This window comes from Canis lupus, chromosome 25, assembly GCF_048164855.1.
Source record: "Canis lupus baileyi chromosome 25, mCanLup2.hap1, whole genome shotgun sequence".
Taxonomy (NCBI): Eukaryota; Metazoa; Chordata; class Mammalia; order Carnivora; family Canidae; genus Canis; species Canis lupus.
This window is the reverse complement of record NC_132862.1, coordinates 30,853,959-30,867,106: the sequence shown is the minus strand read 5'-3', so window position 1 is coordinate 30,867,106 and position 13,148 is coordinate 30,853,959. Positions and strand designations below refer to the sequence as shown.

At 36.6% G+C, this 13,148-nt stretch overlaps 1 protein-coding gene across 2 annotated transcripts in view; it reads right to left on the bottom strand.

Moving 5' to 3' along the window:
* Window positions 1-506: 506 nt before the first annotated feature.
* The window catches only part of SLC15A5 (solute carrier family 15 member 5), an 81,806-nt gene continuing 69,164 nt past the window's right edge, over window positions 507-13,148 (bottom strand). For both annotated transcript variants that reach the window (XM_072797562.1, XM_072797561.1), the window contains 2 exons: window positions 6,104-6,212; window positions 507-1,166 (listed from right to left, as the gene is read on the bottom strand). In XM_072797562.1, coding sequence (XP_072653663.1) covers window positions 1,019-1,166; window positions 6,104-6,212 — 257 coding nt within the window. In that variant the 3' untranslated portion in view covers window positions 507-1,018. The remainder of the gene's footprint in view (window positions 1,167-6,103; window positions 6,213-13,148) is intronic.

Sequence of the window (13,148 nt, the reverse complement as noted above, 5' to 3'; positions counted from 1 at the left end):
TTTATTCTTTTACAGTGGGAGGGACAGGGAGTTGGGGAGGGACTGAAGGAGAGAGAGAGAATCTTAAGCAGACTCTACACTCAATGCGGAGCCTGATGTGGGACTTGATCTTGTGACCTTGAGACCATGATCTGAGCCAAAACCAAGAGTCAGATGCCTTAGGTGCCCCAGTTCATTATTTTTTATATGAGTTTCCGCATTGCTTTGTTTATACAGGAAGAATATCTTTTGGGAGATGATTTTGTAGATGTGTCTAAATTGGTAGCACTGGACACCAAAAGATGTCATTGGGGTTAGGGAATTGCTTTAATCTTCTCTATTTGATTTATCACTTACCCTCTCAACACTCATTTTACCTTCTTCAATTTTCCTTTTTCCTTTAAATCATTCCATCATTTACCTTTATTTTATATTTCCTTCAGTATGTGAATATTCTTTCTTTGTTAAGGACCTCTATTTTAGTTAACATTGCTTTTCAATTCAGAGAAAATTTCCTTACTTCATATCTTGATAGTGTAACATCAAGATTAGATACATACATATGGATTTATATGAAATAACATATAGATTTATTATTTAGTCAGACATATACAGTACATGATCACAAGGCCTGGCATGTAATAAGTGCTCAATAGACATGTAGAAAGGAATAATGTTAACATATGATTATTTTGATTCTATTAGTACATTAAAGCTAACAAATATAATTTATATTGCTTTTAGTGGCTGAACCATTATTGTAAAAAGTTGCAAAATATTGTAATGTATATGGAATTGTCATTTTGTTGGAGTACTGACAGACTTTGAAATTACTTTATTGTAATGTATAATGTGTTAATGTAAAAGGCATAATAGTTCACTAAAGGAGTTATGATTGGTCTTTATAAATAAAGTACGCAGATCATATTCATAAAGTCACTCCCATACATATTAGTTCTTAAACTAAAATGCATAAGATGTTCAGCTCTAGAAAACAATGAATACTTTGCTCATAAGACAGGTAGAGTCAAATATAGTTTCATAGGGCTGTCTCCCAAAGATCAATACTCGAAGAAACTTCCTGTGTACTGCCATAAAATTTCAGAGACTTTTCATGGAGGAGAAGTGTTTCTTCAAGATTACATCCACTGATGTTCTGGGCATTAAAATGATTTAGATTACAATACCTAAAAAGAAAGAAAGAAAGCTTTTTTTTTTAGGACCAGATGTAGATGACTTGATAAATCTTTTGCTTTCTTCCTGTGCTTGTCTACTTTTTATTATGGCCCATAGATACTGGCACAACAGTGATGATTATTTAAGAGCCCTGCTCACCAAAACAGTCTTTATAAAGCGACAAAAGGAGTTTTAGGACGTATTAAGGTTTCTCATAAGGGCCTTTAGATGGCGCTCTTTTACAATCTGCAATGGTCTGACAGCAAGAGACTTGGAAAGTCTGAAACCCTATCAACTCAACAATGTTCCTGGAGGCCAGGACTCATGAAAGCTTCATCAGATGCGTGGGGGATTTGTAAATTCGGTCTTGAACCTATGTGAAAAGCACCATTGTCAAAGAAGAAATCCATGAATACATTTCTAGAATGTGTACCCTTCACTCCTGACCCGAGGAATGCCTGGTTTTCCTCAGTGTCTTTTGAAGTGCCAGCCACCATGCTAAGGCACTATACCCATTCGACCTTATTGAATTCTCATTATAAGCCCGGAAGGATGATATTTCTATCCCCATCTCACAGATAGGGAAACTGAAATTCTAAAAGTTTAAATAAGGGGGATCCCTGGGTGGCGCAGCGGTTTGGCGCCTGCCTTTGGCCCAGGGCGCGATCCTGGAGACCGGGGATCGAATCCCACATCAGGCTCCTGGTGCATGGAGCCTGCTTCTCCCTCTGCCTATGTCTCTGCCTCTCTGTCTCTCTCTCCGTGACTATCATAAATAAAAAAAAAAAAATTAAAAGTTTAAATAAGTTCCTTGGGGCTCAGGTGAGCCTTGGTTTGGAATCAAGTTCTTATTCAGAATCTTGGCCTTTTGGTTCTGTGGTATACTATGTCTAAAGACACATTATTTTCTTAAACACCTTTGAGTAAGCTTCAGGAGGACTTGACCTTCAGACTGCTTTATTTACTGTTATGTCCCCAGGACCTTGAACACAGCAGATGTTCACAAATACTGGTTGAACAAATGAATATGGGCGATAAGTCCAATCTTATCAAATACATGTAGGCCTCTGGGGACAGACATCTACTTCTGATGTGTGAAGTTTTCCAAAGTCCATTAGGCCTTCTTTTCCCTCTCAATATATTGTTAAAAGAAACTGCAAGAGAAGAATGTACTTGAATAACTAGTCTTTTGTCTCTGATTTATGTCTCTTTCAATAATTGTTATGAGTTATGCACAAAGGATTACTGGTATCATTGGCAAAATTAGTGTGGTGGTATCAACTCTAAGATGTATTTACAACATTGGGGGAACAGCGGCGATGTTATAAAAACAAATACCCTTTGCTCTCCCTCCCTAAAACATCTGTGGTATCTTTATTTTAGCAGTTAATATGGGATACATATTTATATTCAGCACTATAGTGATGTTTTTGTCATGCTTTTCAGCTAGGGAGAGACACTTTATCTATCTACTTTCTTCATCTCCAACCTGGACACCCTCAGGTATGACATGTTACCTTTAGCCTATTTCAGATTTGATGGAGGAGGACTCTAATACAGACAGTGGCAGAGGGCTGTGTCATGTTTTGGGGTGGTTTTTTCATTTGTTTTTGTTTTGTACAAATGAAAAGTAAGTCTGGCCTAATATTCATAGATAATTCCTAACTATACTGAGTTAGGTGATATCCCAATGACCCTGACAAGATTTACTTGTTTCTAGGACTTATGCAAGGATTGTATCACACTAACATAAAACTCCGTGATGGGGGCACCCTTGGGTGCCAACACAGGTCTAGGGCCACCTATTTATTGGTGAATATGCTGTTTCATAATTAACATACTGTTCTCAAAATCTTAGGGACAAGAATGACTTGGGATTGTCCTGTTCTTGATAGATTTGCTGCCATTATCTGGCTCTGAACATGGCTGGGTTTGGTAAAAATTGGATTGTGACTCGATGTTTATTGCAATCAAGTACTTTCTGATTCCTAAATATGTTTCAATAATACTCTCCCTAGAGTATCTATATTTTCTCCTGTTTTTTTACATACTAATTGTTTGTTAAGTGTTTGATAGTCACAATCAGGATAGAAATAAATCAGAATCATTCACTCCTCACCAGAGACATGATGTCCTACTACTTACTGTAAGTTCCATATGATTTCTTGCCTGACTTCTGGCTTGGCCCATCCCACCCCAATGGACAATAGACACCCAAAGTAATGTGTGCCTCTGCACTAATGTCATTAGTTTTAGATGCTTGATCTTTACTGGCAAGTTTTCCAGACTCTTTTTTCTTCTGATATGTGACATCCATTCTTTCCTTATGCTGATCAACAGGTGATGGTGGTATGGTTACTTTAACTGAAGGGACTGGTTTCTTTCCTACCCACCAGAGTCAAAGGATTGCCACAGAGTAGATAGAGGGTTCTACTATGACACTTAGCACACTATGGGAGAAAGTGTTTATAAACAAACATACTTGGGTTTTAATCCTAGGTGTGTTAACCTAGTCAATTTACTTACCTAGGTTTTCACTTTAGTTTTCTTATTTATAAAGTGGTAAGATTTAGGTAACAGGAGGGGCTAGAGAGTAAATGTTATTTGTCTCACATGCGGCACAAGACATAGGCGTGCGCAACACTGGACAATTAATTTCCTTCCTCCCTGCTTTGTTTTAACCTTTCTCTCTTTTTTTCCCCATTTCCTCAAAAAGTATACAGAAAAAGGAGGAAAAAAGATATAGGGAAATAGAGAAGATATGCTAAGAATCAGATTTATTTCTAAATAAATCTTCTGTTATCACTTAGTCCCTTCTTACCTTTGGTTCCTCTAATATTTCATGCTCTGTACAAGTTTAGCCTTGCCTGCCTCCTTCTCTATACCCCACTCCACCATATTTCACTACTTTATACTAATTTACATGTCTGACAATCACAGAGAAAGAATCACAAATAATTCAATTTGAGCACTAGATATTAGCTCCATGTAGACTGGTTCAGTTCTATTTTTTCTAGTGCCTGGAACAGTGCTTAGTATATTCGTTGAATGAATGAATGAAGGAATGAATGAATGAATGAATGGATGAGTAAATCCCTGAGCTAATAAATTCTGGTTCCAGTGCTAGTTCTTCTATGAATTCAGCCCATAATTTTGGTCATCTTGGCCACACCTCTGCATGAGTCTAGAAGCAGAATTAAAAAGGAGGAAGCAGGGGGCATGAGACAAAGTCTGAGGGCATTGCTATTACTGTAGCTAAGATTTTTGAACATTTTCTCACTCCCACAACTTTATGGCACAATTACTATTCTTATTATTTCATTTTACAAATGAAGAAATGGGCTTAGCAAGGTTAAATACCTTGCTGACGTTTGTACAGCTAAGTCGTGGAACTGGATTTACCTGGGCTAATTTGAAAGATCACCTTTTAAACTACTTTATGAAAAGACAAAGGTCAGATCTTACAGGGGGAGGAAAAATAAAAGTTGAGAAACTGAAGGTTTATGAGCATTGGCATATGGGCACCACTTAGGTGTCTGGAAGGGAAAGCAGCTTTGCCTTCACCTTCAGTTTTCATTGATGACTTTATTTTGCTACAAAGCTGAGGACGTTTCTGTTGGATTCTCTTTTTTTTTTTTAAGATTTTTATTTATTTATTTATTCATGAGAGACACACAGAGAGAGGCAGAGACAGAGGCAGAGAGAGAAGCAGGCTCCCCACAGGGAGCTTGATGCAGGACTCCACCCCAGGACCCCAGGATCATTACCTGAGCCAAAGACAGATGCTCAACCACTGAGCCACCCAAGTGCCCCTCTGTTGGATTCTTCTGTAAGACTCTCTGATATTCTAATTTTGTTTTTAATCCAAGACTGAGATAGGTATTTTAGAGAAACTATACATTGTGAAGGGTTAATTTAATAACATACATTTGGAAGGTAAGAAATTTAAAGATTCAGGGAACCATTAGGACTTCTGATTTTTATCATAATTCTGCCTTGTATGGGATTTAAGTGCCTCTCTCCTATACTGGACCATAAGCTCTATGAGAATAGAAGCACAGGAGCACTAAACATCTATTGACTTACTAACTTTGTGTTCTTCTAATTTTCTTCAGTACCCATCACATGACTGGTGTTCCAACAGAGATTTATTTAATGAGTAAATGAATGATTTAGGCAAGGGATAAGGGACAATGATGGGATAAAATATGACTAAAAAGACAAGTGAATGGAGGGAAATGAGACAAACAAAGATCTCGGTAGTGTCGACAATGTGACAGACATTATGCTCAGTCCTCTACCAAAATTCATATCCCTAAAGCCCTAAACCCAACAAGATGTTGGCATTCTTGATTTTATTTTAGAAGTATAAAAACAGAGGCTCAGAGAGGTTACACAATTTACTCAAAAGTACACAGCTATCCAAGAATATGTCAGTGAGAGAGAGAGAGGTGGTATGGCGATGGATGGATGGTAGATGATACATATTAAGCCACTGAATGGTCTCAGGTGACTGACTAAATGATTTTGCAGTTTGTTATTGACCTTGAAATGGTCACTGCTGATTTAAAGGCCTGAATGGAATCCAAATCTTAAGCATCATTAGATTTCTAGCTATTTGTTTAATGATATTTGCTTTTAATGATAATGACTCATTCATTCTTATTATCAATATGGTTATTTCTAATTCTAAAATAGTACTATAGAGTGGAGAAAAAATATCTTTCTTCAGAACATGTTTTAGATTAGAGTAAAGCACAACTTTATTATAAGGATCAATGGAAAAAGTGAAGTGTAAATTGAAATTTCTTGCTCTGAGTAATCTGTTAAATTTCTCTAATATGCTAATTTGTCCAGTCATGGCATACAGGATTCCCGTTGGCTCAGTGATGGTTCCCAGATCAATATTTCATGGACTCAGAAATTGCTCATCTTACCACACACTTACCTTTGTGAAACACTCCAGAATCCCAGGACGTTCAACAACGTTAATGATGCCAAAAAGAAGAAGAAGCTTTCTAAATTGCCTTTGTTTAATGTGTTTGGAAACCAATTGCCTGTTTGGAACAAATGTAATTGTTATTCAACTGCAGAGTTATAAGTTTCTGTGAATGTTTTATCGTTCCACTATTCACAGAGATTTATTTGCTTCAATAATATCTACAAAGCAAAAAAGCTCATTTGAAACTCATTGTCAAAATTCATTTAATTCTGTAGTTAATGATAAAGTGACAAAACACCCCAAATATTTTGAAAGTCAAAACGGCTGATTTTGCATAACATAATATAGGTTCAGAAGAACTGGGCTATAAGAGTAACCCTGATTACGCTGATTTACCAGGACCATGTATATATCTCATTCATTCTTATAAACCTAGTATCTAGAACAGTGCCTGACATGTAGGAATTGTTCAGTAAATATGTATTGAATGAATGAAAACTATTTACCACAATAGAAAGTCTGTTGCATATTCTAATTGTAAAGTTAATGACATAATACACATAGATACCAGATGTTAATTATTTTGACAACTTAAATCCAGTGTCCCCTCATTATAATATCACAGACCCTAATTGTCAAATTACTGGCAATCTCTGGTTGACATGAAAATATTTTTTGACCTGATAAGTAATGCCTTCAAATTAATACTTCTAAATAACATACCCCCACTTCCATATCATGTCAAACTGCTATATACAAAACTATTATGTAATAGTGAGTATACATGAAACTACTTAGGATTCCAGGTAATTGGCTTTATTTTGCTGCTAAATTTTAACTTTTGCTTTGAATCTTTGCTATGATTCTCTCTCTTTTTCCATATCCAAATCTGTATCTATGCATATCATCTATATTTCTACACACATTCAACTTTCCTACAGTGAGTTTGAGATATTATTATTTAATACATTATATGAAATAATGTATTATATATACAACACTTTTTTTATGCAGTAATCTTTATTAAAAATATTTTATTTATTTATTCATGAGAGACACACACATACACACACACACACACACACACAGAGGCAGAGACACAGGCAGAGGAAGAAGCAGGCTCCATGTAGGGAGCCTGACGTGGGACTCGATTCCGGGTCTCCAGGATCACACCCTGGGCCGAAGGCAGGCGCTAAACTACTGAGCCACACAGGATCCCCTTTGTGCAATAATCTTAGAACAGCAATGGGATCTTAGCATTAGCAAATATATTATAGATACTGAGTATAACTGAATGTTAAAAAGATTGCTCAAAAGGCAAACTCTATCTTTACGGAGAGAACTTAAATTCAATTGCAATTCTGAATGGGTAGAATATTGCCCCCAAAAGTTATGCATTTTGAGAAAAAGAATTGATCTTATTTGAGCAGTCAGATGCCAAGGGTTTGGCATTTTCTTGCTTTGTTACAGGAGAAGCTCCTAGAGTGGTTGTGAAGGGGGGTGTGGTACCAGAGTAATCAGGCTATGTGCCCATCGACTTGATCTTCAGGGCTACCTTTGGTACATGGGATGTGAGTTACTTCCTGAACTAGGCAATGGTTCTTGGCCTCTTCCTTGACAGTGCACACTTTTAAATGAGATTTGAATTAAATGCTCTGTTCAGGGTTAGTAGTCAGCAAGTACATAAGTATGACAGCTGTGATTCATTGTGCCACTTCTCGTCTAAAGCTGTTTCTCTTCTGTCACTTAACAACGACTATTATTATGGACCAACCATAAAGATTAGCTTGTGTCTTGGACCCATAATTAAAATCTAGTATTGAGTTTAAAGCTATGTGGTAGCTTCCCCCATTTTATTAATTTGTGTCCCATTACAATAGAAATGAATGGCGTGATTGCTATATTGACATAATGCATTCATCTGATAGGAGTACATTCACAGAACGTTTCCCTTTGTGTTTGTCTGTTGGGTCTAGGTAGCTCTGTGTGTGCGTGTGTGTGTGTGTGTGTGTATGGTAAGTGGGTGTGTGTATGTGTGTAGAAACTAAACATTTGATTGTATTTGAATGAAAGGAGTTGGGGTGGAAGTTAAGGCAAGATAACTTCACACATATTTTCAGGAAGAGCTAACTCACCTTGCTAAGCTTATTCGAACAGTACTATTACCTTATTTCTCTTGAATTAATATCCCAATCATATTTCTGTCCTTTTCATTTCACATCAGCACCTTGCATGTGATGCGATTAGACCATTTTATCACTGTGTTTCTCTGGCTGGAGTAAGAGGAGTTTGTACAGAGTACACGAAGCCTCAGAATTACCATGACATTAATTTTTCTTGGAGCATGAGTTTTGGTCCATAATAAGTAATTGAAAAGGCTATCTTTATATTATAACAAAATCAGATGAGGAAGAAGAATGTAAATTTTGTAAGATCTTTAAAGGTAAAACATAATATTTCTAAAACATTGTGCAATTGCAGCAAATACCAGCCCATTGGGATATGGCACCAGCTCCCCCTGCGCAGGCCAGTGTTTTTGTATCTATTTGCCACTGGAGAACATGTGAGGGGCACAGGTGAAAAGCGCCATGACTTGGAATTATGGGCATGAGGGGTGACTGGAGGATGTTGTGCCAGGAAGGTTAGGGAAAGGCAGCTGGAATTTATGAGCAACACAAAACATATTGTGAGGGGTGTTATTTAAAAAATAAAATGAAAGATTGCCACATCACTTATTCAAACTCCTGAGAACATTTCTATAGTCCAGCCTGAATATCATTTTTAGTGTTCAGCTTCCTTCATAAGGCCAATCTTCATGCTAGTCCCATATTTTTGCTTTTGCTTAGCTATAATTTTTATGTTCCCTATGTAGCTAATTTCCGTGGTAAGCTCCATGGTAAGAGTGATCACCTGAATTGATAGTATGGAGTATACCCCAGCATTGAGTTGGACAGAGAGAGATACTTCATGAAACCTAAAATTTGTTTGATTTCTACAGAGATGATCAGTCTATGTAAAGAGATAGCTTTGAGTATGAAAAGACAGAGAAAGCATCAACTGTGGAGGCAGAGAGGCTTTTTTTTTAAAGATTTATTTATTCATGATAGACAGAGAGAGAGAGAGAGAGAGAGAGAGAGGCAGAGACAGAAGGAGGGAGAAGCAGGCTCCATGCCAGGAGCCTGACGTGGGACTTGATCCCGGGACTCCAGGATCAAACCCCAAGCTGAAGGTGCTGCTAAACCGCTGAGCCACCCAGGGATCCCCAGCAGAGAGACTTCTGAAGTCAAATATTGTCTCTATTATTTACTAGTTTTGTTTAGAGGCATTTGCCCAATTGGACCACTTTAGCCTTGATTTCTCCTCTCTAAAATGACACCACCTTTCTCACTGAGCTGTTATGAGAAGTAAAGGAGATAATAGACGTCAGGGTTGGATACAGAGGTGGCGCTCCATAAACTTTAGATTATCAATCCCCACACACACTTTAGAAGTAGCTCATACAAAATCATGTAGCTTGAGCTTGATCTTGGGCCCGTTTCCTGTCAGATATTTCTTCATGTTCTTCATGTACCTTTTTTTTTTTTTTATCATTATCCCAGGACTGGTTGTAAAATGTTCCATTTAACATTGTCAGTTGACTCAGCTCTTAGGTACTATAACTTTATTTTAGTAGCTTATAAACTTTTATTGTCGTAATTCACATTTGTGCCATTTTTCATCTGACATTTCCAGTAGCTGATTGAAATCTGGGGCATCCTTGCAAAAGGAGACAAAGAGAAGACTTTAGCTCTAGAATGGGATGAACTAAACTTCTCCAGATCTTAGCTTGGGTAGGTAGGAAGGTTAACAACAGGAGAAGAAGTGTACCACATAAACAGTCAGGGACAGTGAGTGCCATATGTTAATGCTCACAGTGGACCCTAGTTAAGTATTCTAATAGTATAACCAGTGTGGTTAGTAACGAGCAATAGAACATTCACAAAATATTTTGCAAGCCTCAGAAGTCCTCCAAATATTTCTTGTTCAGTTAGATTTATTTGTTCATTTGAAAATCATTAGTTAAGAAGTTTTCATGTACCAGCAAATGGGCATTCCAAGTTGCTTAAGAAAAGGAGCTCATAGATTAGTAGGGGAGACATGCAAACCGATAATTACTCTGGAATATTAGGCCTTATAAATACTAAGTAAAATGTTTCTGTTTATTTTAAATTATCATGGCCATTTTAGAGACAAAAGGACTATGGAATTACCTACATTAATTCTTGTATTTTACAGATTAAGAGCGAAAGCACAGAGAGGTAAATTGAGGCATTGCTCAGTAGAACCCTCATCTTCTTACAATAGCACTACGAAAGCCCCCATTGATGCTAATAGACTTATGTTACTATGAACAGCACAAAGTTGCTAATATGAAAGAGAAATAGGCTTTCTTCTTGTCCTATATTATGCTTTGCATTGTAAGGCTCGAAATGTCATGTGCTGGCCTTATGTCTTGGAGTCCAACAGGGCCCCAAAAGACTAATCACATATTTTTCTGCTCTTTCAGATACACTCCTCACCCAGTGGGAAGTCCTCCCCACCTGGCTAGCTTCCCTATTAGTCAGACAAGCTGCCTGCTACTGGTCTTCATCCTAAAGCTTTTGCATCCTTACCAGCCTTCAATATTATTCAAATAGGCAATCACATCATCCTGCTGGACCCAACAGTTGCCTCACTGTGTTGTTACTAGCAAACCTGCTTCCACAGACCCTTGTTTACTTCCAAGTGCAGACCCCATATAGCCCTGCATGTCACCTTCTCCTCCCCTGGGCCGTAAGTGTATGTGACTAATAACCTGCAGTCAGTCCATCATTCCAGTGCCAGGTGCCATGTTTTCAACCACCATATCCTATTTAGGTTGAGGATCCCTCCCACACCAAACAGGTGAATAGGAGGTAGATCAGAACATGCCCCCACACAGAAGTCAAGGTCAGTTCTAAACAGAATATTGGTAGCTGCTGTTGCTATAATGTATAATTACTGTTTTGAGGAGAAATAGTAATTCTGTATTCCATTCTAGTCAGTAGCCAGCACCAAGTACCTCTGCTTCTAGACTATATCAGGGAGTATAGTATGTCTCCTTAAACCTTAAGACAGGAAGTAGTGGGAGCATGACAGTCAAGGGGCACTGAATTCAGATAGCATAGCTCCCAATGAGAAGAATAGAGATGAATGTAATTTTTAGGGAGCACTCCATGTATGCTTGAGACCAGTTGACCATCACATCATTTGATCAGATTGTTGGACAACCAGAAAATGGTGTAAAATTCTCACTCTGGCCCAGCAGTCTGCCTCATAGTAACATGGGTTTTAATGGGTGCACTTTTGCAGAGCACTTTACTAAAAATTTGGAAAGTGACAGACGCTAAGGGAACCTACACATATTCTTAGTTGGCAAGTACTGCCTCTCAGCAAATCTCTTATTTTGAGGATGACTAAATGCAAAAAAGACCAATATATAGAAGAAAAAGCAACTATAATATACATCACAACTGTTGCTTACAAAAAACACTCCTAACACAAATTGACAAAAGTTAAAATAATAATAATAATTTAGGAAATTATAAGGCAGAGGAAAAGGAAAAATCATGACAAAGGGACACTAAGGATCTTTTTATATTTATAAAAGGCACAGTTCAAATTAAAGATATGTCAATGTACATCCCTTAAGTAATGAAAACATAACAAGTCTGTTGGAAACAGGATAAAAACAGGTAGATCAACAATTCTTGTGAATGATTATATCACATATTGGTCAATTTTTGATAGACTAGGCAAAAAAAGAAATAATATAAAGAATTAGAATAATGCCATTGATAAGAATTTAGTAAAGATTAAAATACTGTTTAGTAAAAAAAAATTCCTCTCTTGTAGAAGTTTTAATAACACCAATAGCAAACCAAATCTCCTAGAAATTAAAGATACTGCTCTTAAAAAATTACTGCTCCTAAATAATTAGTTGGTCAAAATGAAAATGGAACCTGCAACCACAAAGTATTTGAAAATGAAGAAAATGAAGAAATCACATTTACAACTTTAGGGATAGAGATGTAAATTCTATTCAGAGGTACATTTAAAGGCACATGTGTTTTCGTTTTTAAGGAAAAAGTAAATGCACTAAACATTCAGCCCAAAAAAAGCGCTAAAAAACAAAACAAATATAAGGAAAGTTAAAGGAAAAAAAATAAAGTGTCAAAAATCTTACGGAATAAAGACAATGTGGTGTATACAAATATATATATATACATATATATATAAATATAAATAAAAATGTAATGTTACTCAGCCATTAAAAAGAATGAAATGTTACCATCTGTAACAACATGAGTACATCTAGGGGATCTAATGCTAAGTGAAATGTCAGTCCAAGAAATATAAATAGTATAATATTTCACTCATATGTGGAATTTAAGAAACAAAACAAATGAATAAGGAAAAAAGAGACAAACTAAAAAACAGACTCTTAACTATAAAGAACAAACTGTGATGAGCAGAGGGGAGGTGGAGGGTTGGGTGAGATAGGTAAAGAGGATGAGTAATGTAGAGAATTGTTGAATCACTATATTGTACACCTGAAATAATATATTCGTTATAATATATGTTATGACACTGTATGTTAATTATACTTCAGTAGAAAAAAATAATACTTAAGAAAAATATGGAAATGGGATGATTATCTAGGAAAACCCTAATTGTCCAAATCGAGCCAAAAAGAGAAAAAAATCTTACTGGCAAGAAACAGTGGGGAAAAGTTACAATTATCTTCAAAAGAGACATTACATCCTGAATGCATCTTTTAATTTTCATGGAAGAAATGAATCTTTCCTCTGGATCTTTCCAGAGCATTAGCAAAAGGATCATCAACTACTGCTTCTGACAAGTATTGTTTATTTAATATTGAAAATCCATTGATTAAATGTACTATATTATCAGGAACAGTAAGAAAATCAAGAGGTGATCTCAAGAACTACTTAAGGAGAATTCAATAAAATCTAATCTGATTTGTTTAAAT